The following is a 23844-nucleotide window of genomic DNA, read 5'->3' as shown; positions in this document are numbered from 1 at the left end:
TTATTAGCCTATCCCTTAGTCGTTTTTAGGACATCCATTGAAAAGAGGGAAAATGGTCCTATTCTAAACAGGACATCAAAATTTCCAAATTGGTGTTCGTTAGGCAGCCGAGCGTAAAAGCGTTTTCAAGCTTAAGTCGTTTCATGTTATTTACACGTGCACCTTTAACGAAATCTTCTTGGAGGTCGACATCTGAGAATACAAAGTTATTAGAAAAAAAAAAAAACTAGCCCAGCACCTTGCAAGCTTTAAATAATGATTATTTGATAAACGCGTCAGTTGGAATAGATACCAGCAAACGCATCAATAGATCGTGGCAGCTGTTGTAATGTCAAAATTGACATTGACAGTTTTCTGTGAGTTGTTTCCTTGTTGTTTCGTGTTAGCGAAATCTAACGTGTTTTATCCAGAAAAAGAAGTGAAAATGGCCACGATCGAAGAATTAAAGAAGAAAGTAAAAGAATTAGAGGCCAAGTTAGCTGAAGCCCAGGGAAATGTTGCCCCTGCACGCCAGAAAATCGATGTTATGTCGTCCGAAGTTGTCGATTCCAACCCTTACAGGTATTTTAATTTTATAGTGATTTTAAAGATTTAATTCGCTTATTAAATCATTATAAATAAAGAAAACAATATTAGGGTCCTTGTTGTACAGTTTCCTTTTGCAACGTTTTGTGTAAAATACTTTAATTTAATAACAATATGTTACCTAAAACAAGTTGCAAGGGTAAGGATAATTTTAATATCTATACTTACGATCAATAAATAAAACTATAAGTGTAGTGTTAACTGTTTTCAAATACTTCTTTTAGTATTTGATTGAGAGTTTATGTCTGGCTTTGCAAATGGTTTCAAAGAAAATAAAAATCTCATTGTTGGTTCTATCTACCCCGTAACCAATATAGACTTGATATTATATCTATATGTACGAATTATTATAAAGTGGAAGACCTACTTACTAAACCTCATCATTAAAATCTTTTAAACTTACCTTTCACAAAATTTTCATGTATTTAAGTAAACTTTCTTCACTATTAAATCAGTCAATATGTAATTTTACTTTCTCATCAGTCGCCTGATGGCCCTGAAGCGTATGGGTATTGTGGACAACTACGAGAAGATCCGCGAGCTGTCCGTGGCCGTGGTGGGGGTGGGGGGCGTCGGCAGTGTCACCGCTGAGATGCTCACCAGGTGCGGGATTGGAAAGGTTGGTAAATATTTTTTTTCAACTAACATTATTTGACATACAAGTTCCTATTGTGTTCTACAATCGAGACATCTAACAGATATTTTTTTTTTATTTTGAATGGTGTTTATTAACATTCATAGAAAAAAAATGAGATTCCAATTAGGCTTTATTGCCTTTTATTTATTTAAACTTAATGCATGTAAAATGTACAACAGGTGGACTTAATGCCACAAGGCATTCTCTGCCAGTTGAAACTTTGGACCAAACTGAGATGGATGTACGGGTGGTGCGATAACTGAAAAAGAAATAAAAATATGAATAATAGGTTACTTAATCCACTTACATATAATATAGTATGACTTATACTCACAGCAAAAAATTTTTTTGGAGATAACATTTTTCATGTCAAAGTTATGCTTGTTTTGCATAACTTTGACATCATTGCCTTAAAACTTTAACCAGCTTCGAAATAAGCTTTTTAAATTTATGGGACCGTAGATTAATTTAACCTGCGTGGTAGACAGAGCCAGCAGGCATCTAAAGACTGAAAAGCCATGCTCAGCTGTTTGGTTTAATGATAGAATTGAGATTCAAATAGTGACGGGTTGCTAGCCCATCACTTTAAAAAGGAATCCCAAGTATATAAGCCTATCACTTAGTCGCCTTTATCAGTTTAATTTATTGTTTACAATTTCCTTTCAAGCTCATCCTGTTTGACTATGACAAAGTGGAACTAGCGAATATGAACCGCTTATTCTTCCAACCACACCAAGCGGGTCTCAGCAAGGTGGACGCGGCTGCTGCGACTTTGCAAAATATAAATCCCGACGTGACGATAGACGCTTACAACTATAACATCACAACGCTGGATAATTTCCAGAACTTTTGCGATACAATCAGGTTGGTGTTTTGTTTTTAATGAATTTTGAATATACATACATACATATGGTCACGTCTATATCTCTTGCGGGGTAGACGGGGCCAACAGTCTTGAAAAGACTGAATGGCCACGTTCAGGTATTTGGCTTGATGATAGAATTGAGATTCAAATAGTGACAGGTTGCTAACCCATCGCCTTAAAAGGAATCCCAAGTTTTGAATATGATAACCATAACCTCGTTTCTAATACCTAGGTCAATTATTTAAGGAATAATCAATGATTTACTTTCATTTGTGCTGTGTGGTTTCCAGCCCTTTATAATAGAACCACTTCGTATCTTTCCCATTGATGTCATAAAAGGCGACTAAGGGATAAGCTTATAAACTTTGATTTTATCTTGTAGGCGATGATCTAACAAGCTTTCACAAGTTAAATATCAATTTCATCATAAAGCCATACAGCTCAATGTGCCTTTCAGTGTTATCAAGACTTTTGGCATTGTCTACCCCGTTAAGAATATAGACGTGACTATATATATGCATGTTCATTTAATTCAATTAATTAATTTGGTTTTATTTAATTAATTTCCAGGACAGGAAGTCTGTCCGGGGGTCCGGTAGACCTCGTGCTGAGCTGCGTGGACAACTTCGAGGCTCGCATGGCCATAAACACGGCGTGCAATGAGCTGAACCAGAAATGGTTCGAGTCGGGAGTCAGCGAGAATGCTGTCTCTGGTCACATACAGTTCATAGTGCCCGGGGAGACTGCTTGTTTTGCTGTGAGTCTTTTTATTGTCTCTTTCATTTATACATACATATAATCACGTCTATATCCCTTGCGGGGTAGACAGAGCTAATAGTCTTGTAAAGACTCTGATAGGCCACGTTCAGCTATTTGGCTTTGAGATTCAAATAGTGACAGATTGCTAGCCCATCGCCTAAAAAAGAATCTCAAGTTTGTAAGCCTATCCCTTTGTCGCCTTTTACAACATCCATGGGAAAGAGATGGAGTGGTCCTATTCTATCTTCTATTGGTGCCGGGAACCACACGGCACATTGTCTCTTACTTTTCTATATAATGGCTTCCACCGGACTTTAGGTGATTCATGCCAATGTCATGGTTTGAAGAGACACAAAGTTTTCGAAATTGGTTTTGGAACTGAAAGGAGAAGGTTAACAAATGTACAAACATAAAAAAACAAACACAACAAGTAGGTATTGTTAGTAAAAGAAAAGATAAGTTAATAATAATAATGTGTAGGGAATGCGTACGGTATGAAAGTATTGTAGAACAATACACATAAGTAAAGATTTCGGAGGTAGAAAACAAAAATAGTAATGGTAACTATAGTCTTAGGTTATTTTTATTTAGGGACTTTGCAATAATATACCAGAAACGAGTGTGGACAATAGAAATAAATGAATTAATGTCTCAATTTTAATGGGGAATGTTAGTCTTAACATGTTGTCTCTGCATACATATGGTCACGTCTATATCCCTTGCGGGGTAGACAGAGCCAACAGTCTTGAAAAGACTGAATGGCCACGTTCAGCTATTTAGCTTAATGATAGAATTGAGATTCAAATAGTGACAGGTTGCTAGCCCATCGCTTAAAAAAGAATCCCAAGTTTGTTTGCCTATCCCTTAGTCGCCTTTTACGACATCCATGGGAAAGAGATGGAGTGGTCCTATTCTTTTTTGCATTGGTGCCGGGTACCACACGGCATGAAAAAGATGTGATTTAAGTATGTATATGTGTTGTATTGTAGTGTGCGCCGCCGCTGGTGGTGGCTTCGAAGATCGACGAGAAGACGTTGAAACGGGACGGCGTGTGCGCAGCCAGCCTCCCCACCACTATGGGGATCGTCGCAGGATTCCTAGGTAGGTAAATGGCTTTATCTGCTGACAGGGTGATGAGTGTGGAGAGCGTCGTAGGTCGAATCGGTAAAGTGCTAAAATAGAAAATTACGGCCTCTGCGGCGCAGCGGTATTACGCTTGTCTGTGACATCGGGGGTCCCGGGTTCGAATCCCGGCCAGGGCATAACTCAATGTAATTTGTCCCGTATATATTTATTATATATATATTTTTATATATTATTATTTATTAATATTAATAATTTATATATATAAATATAAAAGCAATTGGTTCATTGTTATATGAACATATGACATGCATTCAACAGTGAAGTTGACGTTGTTGAAGAAAATGCTGCAGTGCAGTTTGTTACCGCTTCTTAAGCACTGACGTCTTGGAAGCGGCAGTAAACTAAACCAATGCTGTAAAACAATTATTAAGCGATATGATAGTATCCTATAATGAATAATAATTTTAAATTTTTGAATTCAGGGGCAGCGATGTTTCTAATAATATTTTTGTTTGTTTCAGTGCAAAATACATTGAAATACCTGCTAGGATTCGGGACGGTGACGCATTATTTGGGATACAGCGCGCTCGCCGATTATTTTCCTACCATGAGTTTGAAAGTGAGTGATAATCGTATTATAGTCTCCTTTTTTCCTACACCATTTCCTACTCCTTTTTTACTTTTTTTTTACACCTTTCTAGAGAAGAGCCCGGGATGCTCTTTTGACTGTGAATTAAATGTCAGGTTATAACACGACTTCATTGTCGTCTGATCTCCGAAACTTTTATAGAGAAAACGCAACGAAACACATTTAAGTACATGTGTAAATAGCTTTACAAATTTGAATTTGGAATTCCCAACCAAAGGTGAGAAATTTGTGATTAAAGTGGCCAGTAGGTACAAGAAAACGCCAACTTTACATGTATTTTTTTTAATAGCCAAACCCCCAATGCGACGACAGTCACTGCCGGCTACGTCAAGAGGAGTTCGCGGCGCGGCCGCTGGTGGAGCTCGCCACCGAGGTCAAGGAGGACTCCGCCCCCCTGCACGCCGACAACCACTGGGGTGAGTGGATTCTGTGGTTTCTCACCCCCACTCTTTGTTCGAGGGAACAATGTTACCACTGAATTATGTGGTTTCTCACCCTGACTCTTTGTTCGAGAGAACAATGTTACCACTGAATTCTGTGGTTTCTCACCCCGACTCTTTGTTCGAGAGAACAATGTTACCACTGAATTATGTGGTTTCTCACCCCGACTCTTTGTTCGAGAGAACAATGTTACCACTGAATTCTGTGGTTTCTCACCCCGACTCTTTGTTCGAGGGAACAATGTTACCACTGAATTCTGTGGTTTCTCACCCCGACTCTTTGTTCGAGGGAACAATGTTACCACTGAATTATGTGGTTTCTCACCCCGACTCTTTGTTCGAGGGAACAATGTTACCACTGAATTCTGTGGTTTCTCACCCCGACTCTTTGTTCGAGAGAACAATGTTACCACTGAAATAAGTTAAATAAATATATACGGGACAAATTACACAGATTGAGTTAGCCTCGAAGTATGTTCGAGACTTGTGTTACGTGATACTAACTCAACGATACTATATTTTATTATAAACACTAATAAAGAAAAACATCCAAGACCCAGGCCAATCAGAAAAAGTTCTTTTCTAATAATGCTCTGGCCGGGATTCGAACCCGGGACCTCCGGTGTCACAGACAAGCGTACTACCGCTGCGCCACAGAGGTCGTCAAGTTTATTCTGCGCATAAATATAATTTTTGTATGGCGCGGAAATATTTGAGAGGTTGCGCCTATAAGAGTGCGCCATTTGAAACCGCGAACTGAACTATTCGTTATTACGAGCGAGACAGCAGGAGACATTTTACTTTGGATTTTAAGTTTAATGTACCTGTAATAAGGTCGGTTATTTTCTTCTTTGCTTATTCAGTTTGTTCGGCGGTAGATGGCGCTATTCTGCGCCGTTGTATATAGCCAAGGTGACTTTTAAGAGTGGTAGAACTGTGAATAGGCATTATTTTAGTTTGCGAGCACCAATTTAGATTCCATCTTGCGTAACATCTGGCATATTGAGGTCAATGCACTCAAATTCCCATTAAGAAGAAATTTACGAAACAAAATATATACACGATTAAAATCACTATTTCAGGGATCAGTCTTGTCGATGAGAACTCGCCTGAAGATGACGACGCTTCCAACTTGAAACTAGTAGATGGTGTTCAGGTAAGAATTGATTTAAATACCCTCAAATTTAAGTTTCTTTAGTATATGTGAATCTCTATCATTAAGCTAAATAGTTGAACTTAGCCTATCAGTAGTTTCAAGACTCTGTCTACCCCGTTACTCTATGTATGTATGCATATTTTTTTGTAGAAATTTTGCCTGAATAGAATAGAATAGATTTATTTTCAAAATTGGATACAAGGTATCACTTATTGACGTCACATCACTTAAATCTTCTCATCGATTCAAACCTTTGTTGGAACCCATATGTCGTTGAGCTCAGTCGAAAGGTCTACGGATCTCTACATTACCTGCAACGTCTGAAACATTTTCTTCCCATCAAAACTAAAGTAATGCTAGCTCAAGCACTTGTTATACCCATTATTGATTATGCTGATGTGTGTTGTCTGGATCTAACTGAAGAACAACTGAATAAGCTTGAACGTCTTCTCAATAATTGTATCAGATTTATTTTCTGTCTTCGTAAGTATGACCATGTCTCTGAATTCCGTTCTCAGTTTAAGTGGCTGCCCATCCGACAACGTAGGAATCTTCATATTCTTTGCCAACTTTATAATATTCTTAATAATCCCCTAGCTCCAGGTTATCTTAGATCTGAATTTCAACTTTTAAGTTCCACTCATGAAAAAATCCTACGTTCCTCTAACAGGTTGACCCTTGCAACACCTTTTCACCGTACAGGTTTTTATTCGAATTCTTTCGCTGCTACAGCTGTTAGACTTTGCAATGCACTTCCCGATTCCGTTCAAGCTTCTCCGAGCCGCGCCAGTTTTAAGTCGCACGTGGTCCAGTTGTTCCTGACCCAGTCATGAGAGAGTAAATAATCTCTGTATGTAATCTGCTGCAAATATATGTATATGTATATATATATGTATATGTGTATGTTTAGTGTAGTATATAGGTATATATTATGTATAGGTTTTTAGTATATATCGTATAGTAAGTATGTTTGTTATACATTATTATTATCACCCACACAAAGGTTCTCCGCTTTACCCAATGGTAGACTGTTAGATAATGCTATTAGCATTAAGTTCGCCTATTGTACTTTACAAATTGTAATTGTTACAATAAAGAATAAATAAATAAATAAATAAATAAATCTAATTATAACTACTACCGCTTCCAAAGCGCATGTGTAGAAGAAGTGGCGGAACAAACTACACTGCAGCATTTTCATCGGACGTCAATATACAAATATAGATCTCTTAAATCTGAATCATGGATGAATGCACATTGTCTACATTAAAAAACATGAATGAATGTAGAACTAGTTATTTCAATACGAATATTTCGTCAATACGAAAATATGATGTCAATACCAATTTGAAACTATTATCGTATCTTTTTATCAGGTGGCATATAGCATTCCCGTGGACAATAGCACGCCAGAATCTAGCACAGGAGGGGCTGTGGCAGCATCCGAATTGTCATTGGAGGAACTCATGCAACAAATGAAGTCTATGTAAACTGTATTACGTGATGTTTTATAGGCGTTTCTATTATATGTGAGCGTAAATCGACATCATAAATGCTGCCATGGATGTAACCTCGAAATATGTCAGGTTATAATTAAATTGTGAGCCTATATGTGTTAACTTATGTATATTAGATCAGATGGTTTAAGTAGGTATTTATAAATTTTTCTAAGTTCGCGAAAAATCATTCAAAATTGACCACATTTTGAATCGAGATTTTTATATCATTTGTAATTAAAAGCGTAGGTATATATTGAATGAAAATTTAAGTGTTCAGTGGAGTTTTTCTAAAGGCAAAATGTGTATTTCATCAGATAACTAACAATTTAGCAATTTTTAACACATTTCCAAGTTAAGCATAGGAGGAACTATCATTGGTAAATTTAGAACAACATAAAATTAAAGGTGTAAATTTTATTGAACGTTATGTATGTATGTTTGTGTCGTGATATCTCTTTAGCAAAATGATTTGGGGAAAGTTACTTTTAAGTTATTTAATTTTGTATATGAAAAAACACGAACTATTTTTCTATCTAAATGTCTATATGACTAAAAGATAATTTATTATTGCATTTTAATTTGATCTCTTTGGATAAATATCCGTACAAATGCAACGCACAGAAAAACAACAGTTTTATTTTGGTCACAATATTTAAAAAATATAAAGAACGAATATGCTTTAATAGTAACTATGCTATTTATCAAGTTTTTATTTTAAATTAACGTAAATTTATTAATTTAAAGATGTTCTTATTAGAAGTATAACAAGACTCATTACACTTATTTATTGTGTGGTGCGTACATATTATTCTATTTTGGATTATTTTTCGTAAATAAGTCTTCTTATTTGTATATTTGCTAAGTTTCTTCAATTTACGAAATAAAATTTCAGGTATATAATAATATATAATAAAAACTATAATTATAAGTAATTGTAATGGTCGTTTGTACGAAAGGTCTTAATATAAGTCAATATTATGATGTTAGGCATAAGTTATAATTATTTTTTGGACGTATTTTATATTTTATAATAAATATTTATTTATTGTTGTTAGTGCTACGATTACGAATGATATCATAAATTATAATGTAATGCAAATTTTATTGATATGAATAAATATGTGGCAAAAACCTATTGTTGTTTATTTTTGGATATCATTTTTACTACAGGTTTTGAGACTATTTCAGTTGAGAAACACTGAGAAACAATGAAAAATATTAAATTTTATTAAGAGTCAATATCTTCTGCCAGAAGTTCGTTTTTAATCGTTTCAGTGAATGTTCTCAATTTAGCTATAATCTTCTTGTTCTCCGGAGGCAGCGAGTTATTCTGAAAATAACTATAGCTTTATTTACTACAAAAGTAGGAGAAAGCCTTTTGTTTATTCCTTTTTTGTCATTTGTAATAAGAGTTTCCATGCTGGTGTGTACCAGCTTAGATTGTAACTAAACGTGACCTTCCAATCTATTCGAGATTGTGGGCTCTGTTTATCCCTAGTAGGTTAAAGACGTGATTATTTGTATGTTTGAAATATGTTGGCATTGTTTTCTCGTCATACTTTATGTTCTCTTTTGGAACTATTTAAAATATTTAATGAGAAAATTAAATCTTAAAGCCAAATAGCTGAACGTGGCCTATCAGTCTTTTAAAGACTGTTGGCTCTGTCTAACCCGCAAAGGATATAGACGTGATTATGTGTCCGTATGTATGTAGAAAATTAAAATCTCCCTCCTCATTGTGTGAACTTCTCCTACAGTGTGGATAGAAAATTTTATTCTTTCATCATATTTATATTTACCATCATAGCATTCATGACTTCCCTAGCTCTGTTCACGACTCGGGTCTCAATGCCACTGGTCTCAGCCACGTGGTGCGCGAAACTGCTGTCCGCTGCGCCATCCGTCACTTGGAACAGAAACACTGGCTCGCCATCTTGAATCATGTGCTCGAATTTCTGGAAGCCATTGAAGAAATGTTTTGATCGCCTCAGTATGAGAACTTATGATTTTTGCGGTCGCGTATGTTCGAACTGACTGAAGAAATCCTACTACTATTTATTATAAAGGCGAAAGTTTGTATGGATGTTTGTTACTCTTTCACGCAAAAACTACTGAACCGATTACCATGAAATTTGGTATGTAGGTAGCTGAAGACCCAGAATAACACATAGGCTACTTTTTATCCCAGAGTTCCCGCGGGATTGATAGGGTTTCCATGCGGACGAAGTCGCGGGCGGCCTCTAGTAGACATATAAACAGTAATATATGTATATCGCACTTTCTCTCTGTTATCACTGTACAAGTGAGAAATCTGTGAGTCGTTCACTTTCAAAGATTGTTGGTATTGTTATTATAGTCCGTAGGTTCGCAAATTCAGTTACGTATAGGTTTTGTTGAATTTCTAAAATAAGTTTATAGTAAGTTGCCTGGAGAGAATGAAATGAAATGCGATACTGGGTTGTGACAAATTACCTACATAAACATACATTCATAAATATGTCAACCAAACCAAAAATGGTTATGACAAATTAAAGGTAAACTTTCATCATTTTAAAAATCTTACCAAGAATCTAACAATAGGCGTGTCCACTATATACTCCTTCAGATTCAGAAAGTGGGTAGACAGAAGTACATGAGGACAATGTTCTGTTTGAAACAGTAACGTGTTCAGACAAGCAGCGAGCAGTGACAAGCCGTCCACTTCGGAGGTACCTTTACCGAATTCATCAATGATGATGAGAGAGTGCGATGTGGATTCTTGCAAGGCTAGGGCCATCTGAGAAGGAAAATTGGGTTTTCTTGATGATTCTTGATCTAGATATTGAGTATATATTGATCTGTATATTGAGATATTGAATATTATGATGATTTCCTTCTGGCGTATGTTATTGTACTCGGGAATGAGCCCAGTCCGTTATATTTTTTAAGTTAAGAGTTACTTTTTACGGTTTTAATAGCTAAGGAATATACTATTATCTTCCTATGAATAGCTTATGCGGCGAACAAACTAAAAAGGCGCTAAAGGGCCAGAAGTAATCTTTTCAAGTCTTTTCGGGAATGGTCGCTCTGTCAACCCTCAGGGGACATAGACGTGATTATATATATGTATTGGTCATCAACTAAATATAAATTTAATACTTACCTGTCTAAGATCTATAAGGAAGGCGGACATGTGAGCGGCGATGCACTCCGTGGACTGTATGCGGGAGAGGATGTGGGTGACGATGCCGATGGTAGCAGACTCTGCTGGCACGAAACTGCCCAGGTGGGCAAGGTACACTATCAAACCTACAAGTCGTTTTAATTAACTAATTTTCAAAATTATGTTCCAAATATCATGAACGTATCTTGATCAAATTAAGGACGTCCTGGTAAAGGGCCAGATCAAGAGTACCCGAAACCGCCGAGCTTGCATGAAGAGAGTTATGAATGTGGATGAAGCGAAGGAAGAATGCAGAGATCGTGGCAAGTGGAAAGAGGTATTCTCAGCCTACCCCTCCGGGAAAAAGGCGTGATTTTATGTATGTATGTGTAAAAAAAATTCTTAGTCCAGTTAGTTACCAATATAGAGAAAACCAATGTTTTTCGTTATTTGATATACGACCATAGATTAGAGTAATGGTACTAATGAGCGTTTAAAAAGGCTATCACTAATAAAAAATCCGATCCGATATTTGCAGTCGCAATTAAAAATTAGGCGATATATACCCTTGAAAACCTATTCAATGAAATTGTCTTGAAGTGTCTCACCGATCTGCTTCATATAAACAGACTTCCCGCTGGAGTTAGGTCCCGTCAGGATCTTCACTAGCCCCGCCTCCTGGCTGGACTCTGCGTCGTTAGCTACGAAGCTCTCGCAAGTCATCGCGTATAGAGGGTGCCTGCCTTTTTTGATGCTGATCACTTTGTCTGTGGTCAACGTGGGTCGGACGAAGTTGTTCTCTTTGCACACCTTAGATATTGCTATGAGGCTGCAATAGCATCGATAACAGTGCTATTATGTATGAAGTATTGTAATAGTATCTACATTGAAATTACTGACAAGTTGCAGTTATGAACATTGGAGGACCTAGAATAAAGCCTTGCGGAACACCCTTGCCACTGTTCCAATTTTACAAATATAATTTTCAATTTGATGTCAACATTGTCCTGGAAATTTTAATGTTCATTCTTACTTGAAGTAGATACAAATGATTGTTGATCATTTTTATCAAATTTTACTTCATAATCATGGTTCGATATTTTTTTTGCATGTGTATCTGTGTAATTCGGTTTTACTTTACCCTCGTATTTAACGGAATCAAAAATGTCAATAAAAATGTCAAAAACAATTTACAATACACCTATCTTTTTTGGTTTGCTTGGCAAGTTATTGGAAACAGTCTCTATAAGTTCTTACCAATCCAACTCCGCACACTTGTCAATGACAGCAGCTAGCGTTTGCAGATGTTCCAAAACGATCGCAGTCAGTCGCATCATGATCCGCGTTTCGTGCGCGACTATCTCGGGGTAGGCATCACCGATCATCACGTCTAGTTCTTTGAAAACAAACGCGTAATCATCATCATCTTTTAAGTAAATTACGGTTGAATCTCTAGAAATGTTGCTTCAGAGCAAACGATCTATAATAGCAGGGCATTTCTCCCATAATTTGGCTCGTATAACTGGGAGCTGGTAAAGCCATTGGTGATTGTGGGATAGTGGCTTCAGAGCCAGGTCCTCATTTAACTCAGGAAGTTGTCAAATTAGGAAAAGTTTTGACCAACACACACAGAAACGTATGTAGTTCTTCTGTAAATAAGAGATCTACGTAGACATGAATGCGTAAATTATTTTTGTCTAAATCCGCTGTGTTGGAAATCTTAAATTTTTTTATTTACAAAACTGTGTAATCATTTGATTTATGGAAATCTTCTACAGCAATACTTAAATAATAAATTAATAGCGTTTGAAAACAAGGGATAGTCTTACCTTCACAACCCTTGCTTTTGTAATGAATGTAGTCATTATTTTGAAACTGTAAAAGAAATTAATATAAATGATGTAGTTTTATTTATTACCGTTTTCCACGACAGTTTTTCACGTGTATTCCCAATAGTCATTAAGTTGTAGAATAAGAAAATCAAAGTCAAAAACATTTATTTGAATTTCATCTTAATCTTTTTTCATTCCTTTCTCATCAATTAGAGGCGATGGAGTATCTTATTTTTTAGTTGAATCTTTAAGTAATAATACCTTTTTCTTGTACAAACCATGAACTTCATGTTAGGCAGTTCCTTCTGCTGCGGAGTCAGGTTTTCTGCCCAGGATTTCACACCGACCAAGTACCCTAGATGAGGCATGTACAACATCGTACATTCTTGTACGAACTCTGGTAGACGTTCTAACTCTATCTTGGCAGTTTCCGACATCAGGCCGTGGAGACTTGCCATGGTCTGTTTTTCTGATGGGACGTAATGAAATGTGATGTAGGTTATAGATAGGTTGAGATGAAATTAAGATTCATTCAGATTATTACATTGTGTGAGATTATTACGTGGTATGGTAACGTAGGATTGATTAGAAATATTTTGATGTATTTGAACCTTCTCATGATTTTTATTATAAGTAATTTAAAGATTGTAAGTTGTACATTTTCAATGACTAATGCTCCACTACTTCTTCATTGCAACAAAATAAATAAATACTCATTGAAATCATCTGAAAAGTTCATATTTTTTTATGTACCTTTTGTTCTCGGCACTTTTATTCTTGGATCGATATTTATGTATGTTTTTACATTTGTATGTATGTACCTACATCTTGCTTTAAATAAAGCCACATAAATATTTAAAAAATATTACTTCTATCGAGTTCTGGATCCACGCCAGCCTTCACAGTGAATTTTCCTTCAGACTTCGATAAGTCGAAATCTATTATTCTATTCATATACAGGGCCATCTAAAATGAATTGAATTTAAATGAAAACTTATATAAATTATCAAGAAACTTTATGATACCATGAATAAATTAAATTTCTTCGATGCTAATTTAGAAAAGATATCATCTTTAAGAAGAAGTATAAAGAACGATATGTCCCAGATCTTAAAACACGACGTTGATATAAGTGTCGTGTGGTTCTCAGCACTTGAGAATAGGACCACCTATATCTTCCCATGGACGTTGTTAAAGGCGACTAAGAGAAGGCTAATAAATTGGCTTGGGATTCTTGTAGGCGAAGGGCTAGCAACTTGTCACTATTCGAATCTCAATTCTATCATAAAGCCGTACAGCTGAACGTCAGACTTTTTAAGACTATTGCCTCTGTCTACCCCGCAAGGGCTATCGTGACTATATGCACATATGTATGTATGATATTAGACTTGGTCTGCCACACTTATTATAGAGTTTGACAATGGATCCAATACGGGTTAGTTTTACCTGCAAAGTTTGTGGAGGTCAGATGGTAGTCGCTTCGTGTAAAAACCTGACTCACCCAATCCAGGAACCATAGTCAAAGGCATACCCCGGGCTCCTCTCCAGAGTGGAGAGGATGCAACTGGCACTAAAGCCAGGTGGAAGAAGACTTAATAAAGACAATGTTCACGACTAAAATAAAATAGGTACTTCATATAGTTTGTTGTTATCACAGGTGGCTAGTTCTTCCAAAAACGTGCTGGATTTCTTTGCACTTTCACACATTTCGCAAATCAGAACCGCATTGTAAAGAGTCTGGAAATGAAATAGTATAACAATAAATTTCTCGAAATGCTATAACTTTGCTCAACGCTCAATTGAGTTCATGGTTATTTTAGTCTTCCCTCGGAGCCTCCTCACACAGCTCCAGATGTAGAAGATGGAGTATAAAATTAATTAACTAGTAGGATTGAATTTGAACAGAAAATTATTTCGATATGACATTGCTTTGAAAAAACAATATTTATACTAACGTTGTATAACGATTTCCACTGATACGCTTTCGCAGAAAGAGCCTTGATCTTTGCTAGGATACCCTGAAATTATGCAGAATTTTAAAATTGCTTATTATTGAAAACTAGCTGTGTCCGCGACTTCGTCCGCCTGGAATAGTTATTTTGGGCATCATTGAAGCCCTCAAGGAGGAATAATTTTCACCGTTTTTTTTTTACATTTTCCATTATTTCTTCGCTTCTAATAGTTGCAGCGTGATGTTATATAGCCTAAAGCCTTCCTCGATAAATGGTCTATTCAACACAAAAATATTTTTTTCAATTCTAACCAGTAGTTCCTGAGATGAGCGCGTTCAAACAAACAAACTCTTTAGCTATATAATATTAAGTATAGATTATTGAAAACTGCTTTCTTGAACAGCTACTCACGTTAACATTTTTGATGAACCTCAAAGAAGAGCAGATATTCCTCATGAGCGGTTCGTGCTGTGGTCTCATGAAGAATGCCACCACGTCCTGTCTGCGTTTTAAGGTCCCGAGATCTCTAGTGGGGTGTTGGAGGAAAACCCTGGAGATACAATTATAGAACTATGGACACCTCTATTGTAAGAAAAAGGTCAAGAGGACCAAAACAATCCTAATAGTGCGTGTGATAGGCCCAGATGATGTATTGTTATTCTAGTCTTCAATTGAAGCAAAGTGAATTGGAATTACCAGTAATACACTCAAACCACTAAGGTGAGTAAATATATTTTTGGACTGCTCAGAAAAGTACAGTGTCGGAATGGATTCATCTATGGATTTCAGCTTGAAGTGTATGCCCCATGTTTGGCTCCTTTTAGTGTTAATGTTATATAGGTATGATAATAAAATAACGATGAGGTACTTGATGTTAGTGATTTAAAAAAAACATAAAGCAGCAGAAACAGATGGACAAGAACCGACGTCGAGAAAAATAATCAAAAATGTGTTAACCCTGACCTCATGCGACTCTGGCCGACTTTAGAACTGCACTTGCTGAAGACGTGGAACAAGCTGAGACCTTCCTTATTGCTGCCCTGGACGCCCTGCTTGAAGTTGCTAGGGTGGGAGATGGAGCTGAAGACCTGGAGGCCGCGGTAGGTGTCCTCATCCATGGTCACTATGTCAGCCCTAGCGTGCCAGTAAATAAGGTAGATGAGGTTGCATTGAATTATTGGTCTCTGCCTACCCCTCCGAGAAAAAGGCGAGATTTTATGTATGTATGTAAGGTTTAGTGCCGTGTGGTTCCCGGCACCAATACAAAAAAGAATAGGACCACTCCATCTCTTTCCCATGGATGTCGTAAAAGGCGACTAAGGGATAGGCTTATAAAATTGCGATCCTTTTTTAGGCGATGGGCTAGCAACCTGTCACTATTTGGATCTCAATTCCATCATTTAGTCGAGCAGCTGAACGTGGCCATTCAGTCTTTTCGGGACTATTGGCTCTGTCTACCCCGTAAGGGATATAGACGTGACTGTTTGTGTGTGTGTGTGTGATGTAAGGTTAATGAGGAAAATGTAAGGTTAAGAGAAAAAAACAATTCTTCAAGATTTGATCTGGAAAAATGAATCTTTTCTTTTGTACGATGTATGTAAGCATGTAGACATTTTACCCAAGTAAATTGGTAGGAAAAACGCAATCAATCTTCGACAGTTAATAGAAAAATCTTTGCCAAATGTTTTAACAGCATGTTAAGTGGATCTCACTTTGAAGTCAAAAGCGGAATGTGTGTTTCTGCACTACGTTTAAATATATGAGCCAGATAATGTGTAACGTTTAAAAAAAATTGGCGATGTGTCGCCAAACACATTATAAAATTCAATACATACATATTATCACGTCTATATCCCTTGCGGGGTAGACAAAGCCAACAGTCTTGAAAATACTGATAGGCCACGTTCAGCTGTTTGGCTCAATGAAAGAACAGAGATTCAAATAGTGTCAGGTTGCTAGCCCATTGCCTAAAAGAAGTATCCTATGTCAATAAGCCTATTTCTTAGTTGCCTTTTACGACATCCATGTGAACGAGATGGTTATGGGAAAGTTTTTTTTTTTTGGTGCCGTGAACCGTCGTAGCAAACAATTTTGAAAGATGTGTCTCTAAGCACATTATAAATTTACAAGTGAAGCAATATAATACAATTTTGAAAAGATTACATTGGAAGGTGAAGCAATACAATTTTGAAAATATTATATCAACTAGCCACCCGCCCCGGCTTCGCATGGGTGCAAAATTCGGAAAAAATATTACAAAAAAAACCTTCCTCTTGAATCACTCTACCTGTTACAAAAAACCGCATCAAAATCCGTTGCGTAATTTTAAAGATTAAAGCATACAGACAAACAGACTAAAATAGCGACTTTGTTTATACTATGTAGTGATTGGAGATAGCTCTAAAAAGTTCACTTACAAAGACATCTTCGTAATTCTCAAGAACTGTGGTTTACTATGCAACTCCATACTAAGACTGGACCAGTTCAGGTCTAAATATCGTAGGAGTGCACCCAAAGCGTGCACACTCTGTGTTTGGGAGAAATTGACTGTGGTTCTGATGAATAACGTGCGTTCCGACTCTGTGCAGTTAGGCGGCTCATTCGGGAGGGCAAGAGAGTAGATGCGCCGTTTGCAGGCTTCGTAACCTGAAGACATGGTATGGTCAGGTAGACGTAAGGCTTTTTATACATACATACATACATACATACAATCACGCCTCTTTCCCGGAGGGGTAGGCAGAGACTACCTCTTTCCACTTGCCACGATCTCTGCATACTTCTTTCGCTTCGTCCACATTCATAACTCTCTTCATACAAGCTCGGCGGTTTCGGGTACTTTTGACCTGACCCTTTACCAGGACGTCCTTAATTTGATCAAGATACGTTCGTCTAGGTCTTCCCACTCCGACCTTTCCCTCCACACTCTCCTTGTATATCTGCTTAGTCAACCTGCTTTCATTCATCCTCTCCACATGACCGAACCATCTTAACATACCCTTTTCTATTCCTGTAACTACATCTTCTTTCACATCACAACATTCCCTTATCACGCTGTTCCTTATCCTGTCACTCAATTTCACACCCATCATACTCCTTAACGCTCTCATTTCCACTGCATTTATTCTGCTTTCATGCTTCTTTTGCCATACCCAACTTTCACTCCCATACATTAATGTCGGGACCAACACGCCCCTGTGCACAGCCAGTCGAGCCTTTTTGGATAGTTTCTGACTGCTCATAAAGGCATGCAAAGCTCCATTCACCATGTTCCCCGCGTTCACTCTCCTTTCAATATCACTATCATACTTGCCATCTGATGTAAACTTTGATCCTAGATATACAAACTCTTTCACTTGCTCCACTTTTTCTCCTCCAATCAAAATATTACATGCTGTCATTTCTTTCTCCATTTCAAAAACCAGTGTTTTAGTTTTACTTACGTTCACTTTCATTCCTTTCTCTTTTAAAGCTTCATGCATACAGTTTACCATCTCCTGTAACTCCTCCGCTGATGACGCCAGTATAACCTGATCGTCGGCATAGAGCAGACATTTGACGAGTAACTCATTCATCCTTAATCCACTTTTAGACTCTTTCAAATCTGTCAAACAGCTATCCATAAATAGGTTGAACAGCCACGGTGACGCAACACATCCTTGCCTAACGCCTTTCTCAATCTTAAACCACTCAGTGTGCGCTCCGTTTATCCTGACACAAGCACTCGAATCCTCATATAAGGATTTCAGTGCTCGTATTAAGAGACTGCTCACCCCATGCATAGAAAGTGCTGACCACAATTCATTCCTCTCAACTCTGTCATAGGCCTTTTCCAGATCTACGAATGTGCAATAGACTTTTTGACTCTTGGCCAAAAACTTTTCGGCTATGCACCGCAAGGAAAAGACCTGATCAGTACATCCCATTCCCTTTCGAAATCCCGCTTGAGCATCCCATATTTTGTCATCAGTTTCATTCCTGACTCTATTAATCAATACCTTAGCATACAATTTGCCGACGACGCTAAGCAGGCTTATACCACGATAATTTTTGCAGTCCAGCTGTGACCCTTTTCCTTTGTAAAGTGGCACGATAACAGCCTTACACCAATCTTTTGGTACTCGGCCGCTTCTCCAACACAAATTGAAAAGGCAGTACAACTGACTAGCTACTACGCCTTTTCCTGCTTTAAGCATCTCGACCGACACTCTATCACACCCAGCAGCCTTTCCCGCTTTCATACTCTTAAGTGCTTCCACAATTTCGAACATTTCAATTTCGCCTTCCATCTCATTCTCTTTTTCTTCGCTATAGCAGAAATCTTTCTTATTTCCTTCCTTTTTTTCAAATAAACTTTCAAAATAGTCCTTCCATATCTTTAGTACACATTCTTCTCCTTTCACAACGCTACCATCCTGGCATCTGATCCTAGTCAGCTCTCTGGTTATAGTATTTCCTCGGGCTGACCTTACGGATTTCCAGAATACTTTCAGATTTGACTGAAAGTCTTCTGATAGCCTTTTATCAAAATCCTCTTTATACTCTTCTTTCTTTCTAATCACAGCTTTCTTAACCAAATCTTTCATTTTCTTATATTCCTTACGTGCTTCATTCACATCTTCATCTATAACCTCTTGCATTCTTAAGTTAGCTTTTGCTGCTAACAAATCCAGCCATGCTTTCTTCTTTAATCGCACAAGTTCTTGCACATCTTTACTCATCCACGCATTTTTGTGATTTTTTCCTTTCCTTCTTCTACTTACACCACACACTTCAACAGCTACTTTCACAATTCTTTCTTTAAATTCCTTCCATCCATCTTCAATATCGCTCATTTCCTCTAAATCTTCAAATTCATCCTTCAGTCTATTAATATACTTCTTACCTACATCCATATCTTGCAAATTTTCTACTTTTACTCTTTCCAAAGCGCTGGTTTGCTCCCTTACCCTGTGCCGCCAGCGATTGAAGATACCCCTTATCCGGGATATCACCAGTAAATGGTCCGAGTCAATGCCAGCACCGCGATATGCACGGGTATCCAGCACTTTGTTCTTCAATCTTTCATCTACAATCACAAAGTCTATCATACTTTTTAAAATACCTTCCACTCTTGTGTAGGTGTGGATCTCTTTATGTTGAAACATTGAGTTCGACACAAAAAGATCCCACTCTAGACAAATTTCTAATACACTTCTTCCATTATCATTCACCTTTTCGTCACCAAACGCACCAAGCACCTTTTCATATCCATCACGCTTTACACCCACCCATCCATTAAAATCACCTAACATAATAATCTTCTCATTTGGCTTGGTAACTTTCAATACTTCTCTTACACTATTCCAGAACTCCTCGTTTTCGCTTTTTGCTGATGTTGTACCCCTCGAACCCACATCCCAAGGTGCATAAACACCTAGAACGAAGATCCGAGTGATTCCAACTTTCAGCCTAATCCATAGAAGACGAGGGCTGACACACTCATACTCATTCACGCACTCAGCCATTCGTGCAGAAAGAATTAGACCGACCCCTTGACAGCCTCGGCTGGTACTGGAAATTCCAGACCAATACGCCGTGTAAGGGCCGTGCTGCGTCGCGTCGCATCCTTTCCGCTTCGTTTCATTCACGCACAACACATCCAAACGTCTTTCATCCATCATCTGGCATACTTCCTCAATCTTATCCTTCATTCCTCCTCTTACATTCATCGTCGCAAAGCGGCTTTCAGCAGACCGCATACCGCTCCCGCCGGGAACGAGACGTGATGGGGTGCGGACACCATCGCCGCCATCTAGGTGCTCTTTCAAAAAATTTGCATCCATGCGATTCCCACGAGACGCTAGGGAAAAATTTTGTCCGCCCCAGCAGAGCCCCGCATGCCAGGGTAAGGCTAGCCATTACCTGGGGGTCGCCCAACCCCATGGCGGAAGTGGCACGCTCGAGACTAGGCTCGCCCCTAGCCATGCATCCATCGGCGCGGCAGACCTTAGATTGGCAGGGATTTACATTAAAGAGGAATCCCAAGTCTATCCCTTAGTCGGCTCTTACGACATCCGTGGGAAAGAGATGGAGTGGTCCTATTCTTTTGTAATGGTGCCGGGAACCACACGGCTTTTTATTTTGGCTGTATAAATATTATATTACTATTTTAAGATTAGTACGGCCTAATAACCTAAGAGTCTAACATCGAAGTGATCAAAAGACTATTCTCAAAAACAAAATGTATGACTTTTTATATCAAATATTAAAAAAAAAAAGCTTTCTTCCTACTTATCTTCCTATCTTTTTGTCTCTAATGAAGGAGTAAACGACAAAAGAACTACGAACACTAAATCTCTAATTTATGGTTTAATTCGACCTTCGAATTCGACGTTATTATTTATTCTACAAACATACATATTGTCACGTCTATATCCCTTACGAGGTAGACAACAGTCTTGAAAAGACTGATAGGCCACGTTCAACTTTTTGGCTTGATAGGCCCATCGCCTAAAATAAGCATACTAAGTTTATAAGCCTATCCCTTAATTGCCTTTTACGACATCCGTGGTAAAGAAAAGAATTATTTAGAGTTATTTATTCTACTAAAAATATTAAAATACATACATACATACATATGGTCACGTCTATATCCCTTGCGGGGTAGACAGAGCCAACAGTCTTGAAAAGACTGAATGGCCACGTTCAGTTATTCGGCTTAATGATAGAATTGAGAATCAAATAGTGACAGGTTGCTAGTCCATCGCCTCAAAAAGAATCCCAAGTTTGTGAGCCTATCCCTTAGTCGCCTTTTACGACATCCAGGGGAAAGAGATGGATTGGTCCTATTCTTTTTTTGCATTGGTGCCGGGAACCACACGGCACAATATTAAAATAGCATAGATAAATGATTTAGACAGTTAGTAAGCATGTGTACTTATGTAATTATTGGCACAACTTTACCAATTTTGTGAATTATACAAAGACAGACTTACTATATTCCCTGGCTGATACGAAGACCAGCTTACAATTTCCTCTACCACTGGAGTCGCTGTCAAACACTGTCTGCTTAACGTTCACCACGAACTGGCCTTGAGACCTTCCTTCTAGAAGAATCCTGGCGGGTTGTATCTGACGGTACAGGTTTCTGAACATCTGGAAGTCTGGGGCGCGGTCTACTATCTCTTCTAGGACCATCAGCTGGATAGATATATGTTTTTTAAGAGAATTTAAGATGACGAGTCCTCTAAATATTAACATCGTTTTTTTTATGTATATTTTCTTTGGAAATGAAAGCTAGAATGCGTTTGTTTGATATTGCTTCTAGAAGGATCCTGACGGTACCTACAGAGTCAGACATCTGCAAATCTAGGCCGTAGGCTTCCAGATGTCTGAGAAGTCTCTAGGAAGCGGTCCTCCAACTCTGGAAGAACCATCAGCTAGATAAATGGATACTGGATATAATTTACAATGTGACCCGAAAGCTTAAAAGTAGATTTTGATCAACGGTTGTTTTATATCTTGTAAATTAAAAAAAAAAACACATTTGATATGGTTTTTTTCGTGATATTGCCTAATTTCAATAAAAAATATTTTAATATAGGTAAACATGTAGGTAAACTCCTTATATAAAAATATATAATAGGAGGAACCTATACTTATGTCTTTGCTTATTATTCTTATATTAGATATATATAGATAAAAAAGCAGATGATTGAAGTAGACACACAAAAAACAAGTCTAAAAACCTTGATTCAAAACCTGCGTTACAAACATAAAATATCATGACTTGCGTTTCTAATATAACTTCGATGATATTAAAAATAGCCAACTATGACACGTGAAAGTTACTTATATAAATTTAACCCACCTCGCCAGTTTGAAGGGTGTAGCTGGCCGCGCCGAGTTTCCCAGACCGGCAGTAGACGGCTAGTAATCGCTGTCACACGCAATTAGTATAATTATTTTGAGTTTTAATTACATTAATGGACGAATATAGTTAGTAGCGTGGTGCAAACAAGGTATATATAGAAATGGAAAACTACGGGAATGGAAGTCACTGCAATTGTTCAGACAAAAATATGTATTGCCGTACTTACTCATTTTTTTAAATCATTGCATCATACAGCTACTTACTTACTAACACGGTTAAAATATAGAATAAAATAATAAAAGTTGTTGATTATAATGTATATAACTTAATATAGGTAATGCGCCTTTTTCATTCTAGCGCCCGGAAGACCTGTTCTAAGACCTGCATTAGGGATGTTATTCGCAAAACAGGCTGAAATAGATCAGTAATCATAATTTTAATGTTTTTTAATGATTAAAGTTTTACCTCTTCAGTTTCGGAATCATCAGTTGTTTCCTGATTTTCATCATTATCAAGAGGCGTTGTATTAGTGTTTCTGAAATGAAGTTACCTATCTTATATATCAATTCATTCCAATACATATTTGACATACTTAGATACCTACAAATAAATACAAATGTCTTTATTGTGAAACACGACGAAAAAAACTTATGATATAAATATCTTATCTATGTTTGAACTATGTTTTTTATGAAATTTGTTTCATAGACAAAATTTTAAGTTAGGACAAAGACTGTCTTTTAATCACTAAAACTACCTACTTTATATAAGTATGTACCTATGTAGGAATAGAAGGTTATATTGGCACTAACACTATTTGTTACCTAGCAATTTAGTTTTTTGTCGCCTTCTACAGTAGTGGAGCAGATTTAGTATTCTTTAAGTCTCACTCACCTTTTACATTTTGATATTACATAGCGGCTATTATTGTCCGAATCAACATTATTCGCACTGCTGCTCATAGGCTGCCGAGACACTGTGACTGACGCCGTATCAAATGTCAAGTCAGTCATCATTATTATTTTATTAAAATACCTGTAATTTTTGTATTTTACTAACAAATTTTGCACTGTTACATTTGTTGTCAACTTCTACTATTTGCAAAGAAAGAAATGTAGATTTAAAATAAAAAAAATTCGCGCCAAAACTAAATGACATTTTACTTTTTTTTAATTTAGGCTATGCGATAACAAAATTAAAAATAATTAATGCGATCACTAATGTGTAGTCAGCCAATAACATTATTTATTTGCAATAAAGATTTTACAAACAAACATTAAGAAATTTTCCTCTTATTTCGTGATTTGAAATATTTTTTATTTTATTTATTCCCGACTCAACCTTTCTTTTCATTTTAAATTAATATTGTGTTTATAGTCTTCATGCTTCT

At 37.2% G+C, this 23844-nt stretch overlaps 2 protein-coding genes across 2 annotated transcripts; one reads left to right on the top strand and one right to left on the bottom strand.

Moving 5' to 3' along the window:
* Positions 1 to 336: 336 nt before the first annotated feature.
* On the top strand, positions 337 to 8315 carry LOC106133352 (ubiquitin-like modifier-activating enzyme 5). The gene is made up of 9 exons (XM_060951407.1): positions 337 to 561; positions 1069 to 1204; positions 1890 to 2086; positions 2658 to 2844; positions 3836 to 3947; positions 4454 to 4551; positions 4871 to 4997; positions 6104 to 6177; positions 7554 to 8315. The coding sequence occupies exons 1-9, from the start codon at positions 425 to 427 to the stop codon at positions 7665 to 7667; spliced, it is 1182 nt and encodes a 393-aa protein (XP_060807390.1). The 5' UTR covers positions 337 to 424; the 3' UTR covers positions 7668 to 8315.
* Positions 8316 to 8904: 589 nt separating this feature from the next.
* On the bottom strand, positions 8905 to 23467 carry LOC106133346 (mutS protein homolog 5-like). Its single transcript, XM_013333046.2, has 18 exons — positions 23349 to 23467; positions 22920 to 22989; positions 22452 to 22520; positions 21577 to 21781; positions 17020 to 17248; positions 15566 to 15736; positions 15014 to 15152; positions 14606 to 14668; positions 14283 to 14387; positions 13520 to 13616; positions 12929 to 13119; positions 12648 to 12693; positions 12076 to 12214; positions 11427 to 11647; positions 10819 to 10964; positions 10240 to 10452; positions 9476 to 9631; positions 8905 to 9006 (listed from the first exon to the last, which is right to left on the bottom strand). Exons 1-18 carry the CDS (start codon positions 23465 to 23467, stop codon positions 8905 to 8907), a joined length of 2481 nt encoding a protein of 826 aa, XP_013188500.2.
* Between the last annotated feature and the right edge of the window lie 377 nt (positions 23468 to 23844).

This window comes from Amyelois transitella, chromosome 3, assembly GCF_032362555.1.
Source record: "Amyelois transitella isolate CPQ chromosome 3, ilAmyTran1.1, whole genome shotgun sequence".
Taxonomy (NCBI): Eukaryota; Metazoa; Arthropoda; class Insecta; order Lepidoptera; family Pyralidae; genus Amyelois; species Amyelois transitella.
Note: the sequence above shows the minus strand (reverse complement) of the source record. Positions and strands in the feature narration are given on the sequence as shown.

Bases quoted from the DNA above. Each gene is read 5' to 3' on its own strand.
- LOC106133352 (XM_060951407.1), top strand. From the start codon at position 425: ATGGCCACGATCGAAGAATTAAAGAAGAAAGTAAAAGAATTAGAGGCC. The intron at 562-1,068 runs GTATTTTAATTT...CTTTCTCATCAG, and splicing joins GTCGATTCCAACCCTTACAG to TCGCCTGATGGCCCTGAAGC. The intron at 6,178-7,553 runs GTAAGAATTGAT...TCTTTTTATCAG, and splicing joins AACTAGTAGATGGTGTTCAG to GTGGCATATAGCATTCCCGT.
- LOC106133346 (XM_013333046.2), bottom strand. From the start codon at position 23,467: ATGACTGACTTGACATTTGATACGGCGTCAGTCACAGTGTCTCGGCAG. The intron at 22,990-23,348 runs GTGAGTGAGACT...ACTTCATTTCAG, and splicing joins GTAATATCAAAATGTAAAAG to AAACACTAATACAACGCCTC. The intron at 22,521-22,919 runs GTAAAACTTTAA...TGCGTGTGACAG, and splicing joins ATGATTCCGAAACTGAAGAG to CGATTACTAGCCGTCTACTG.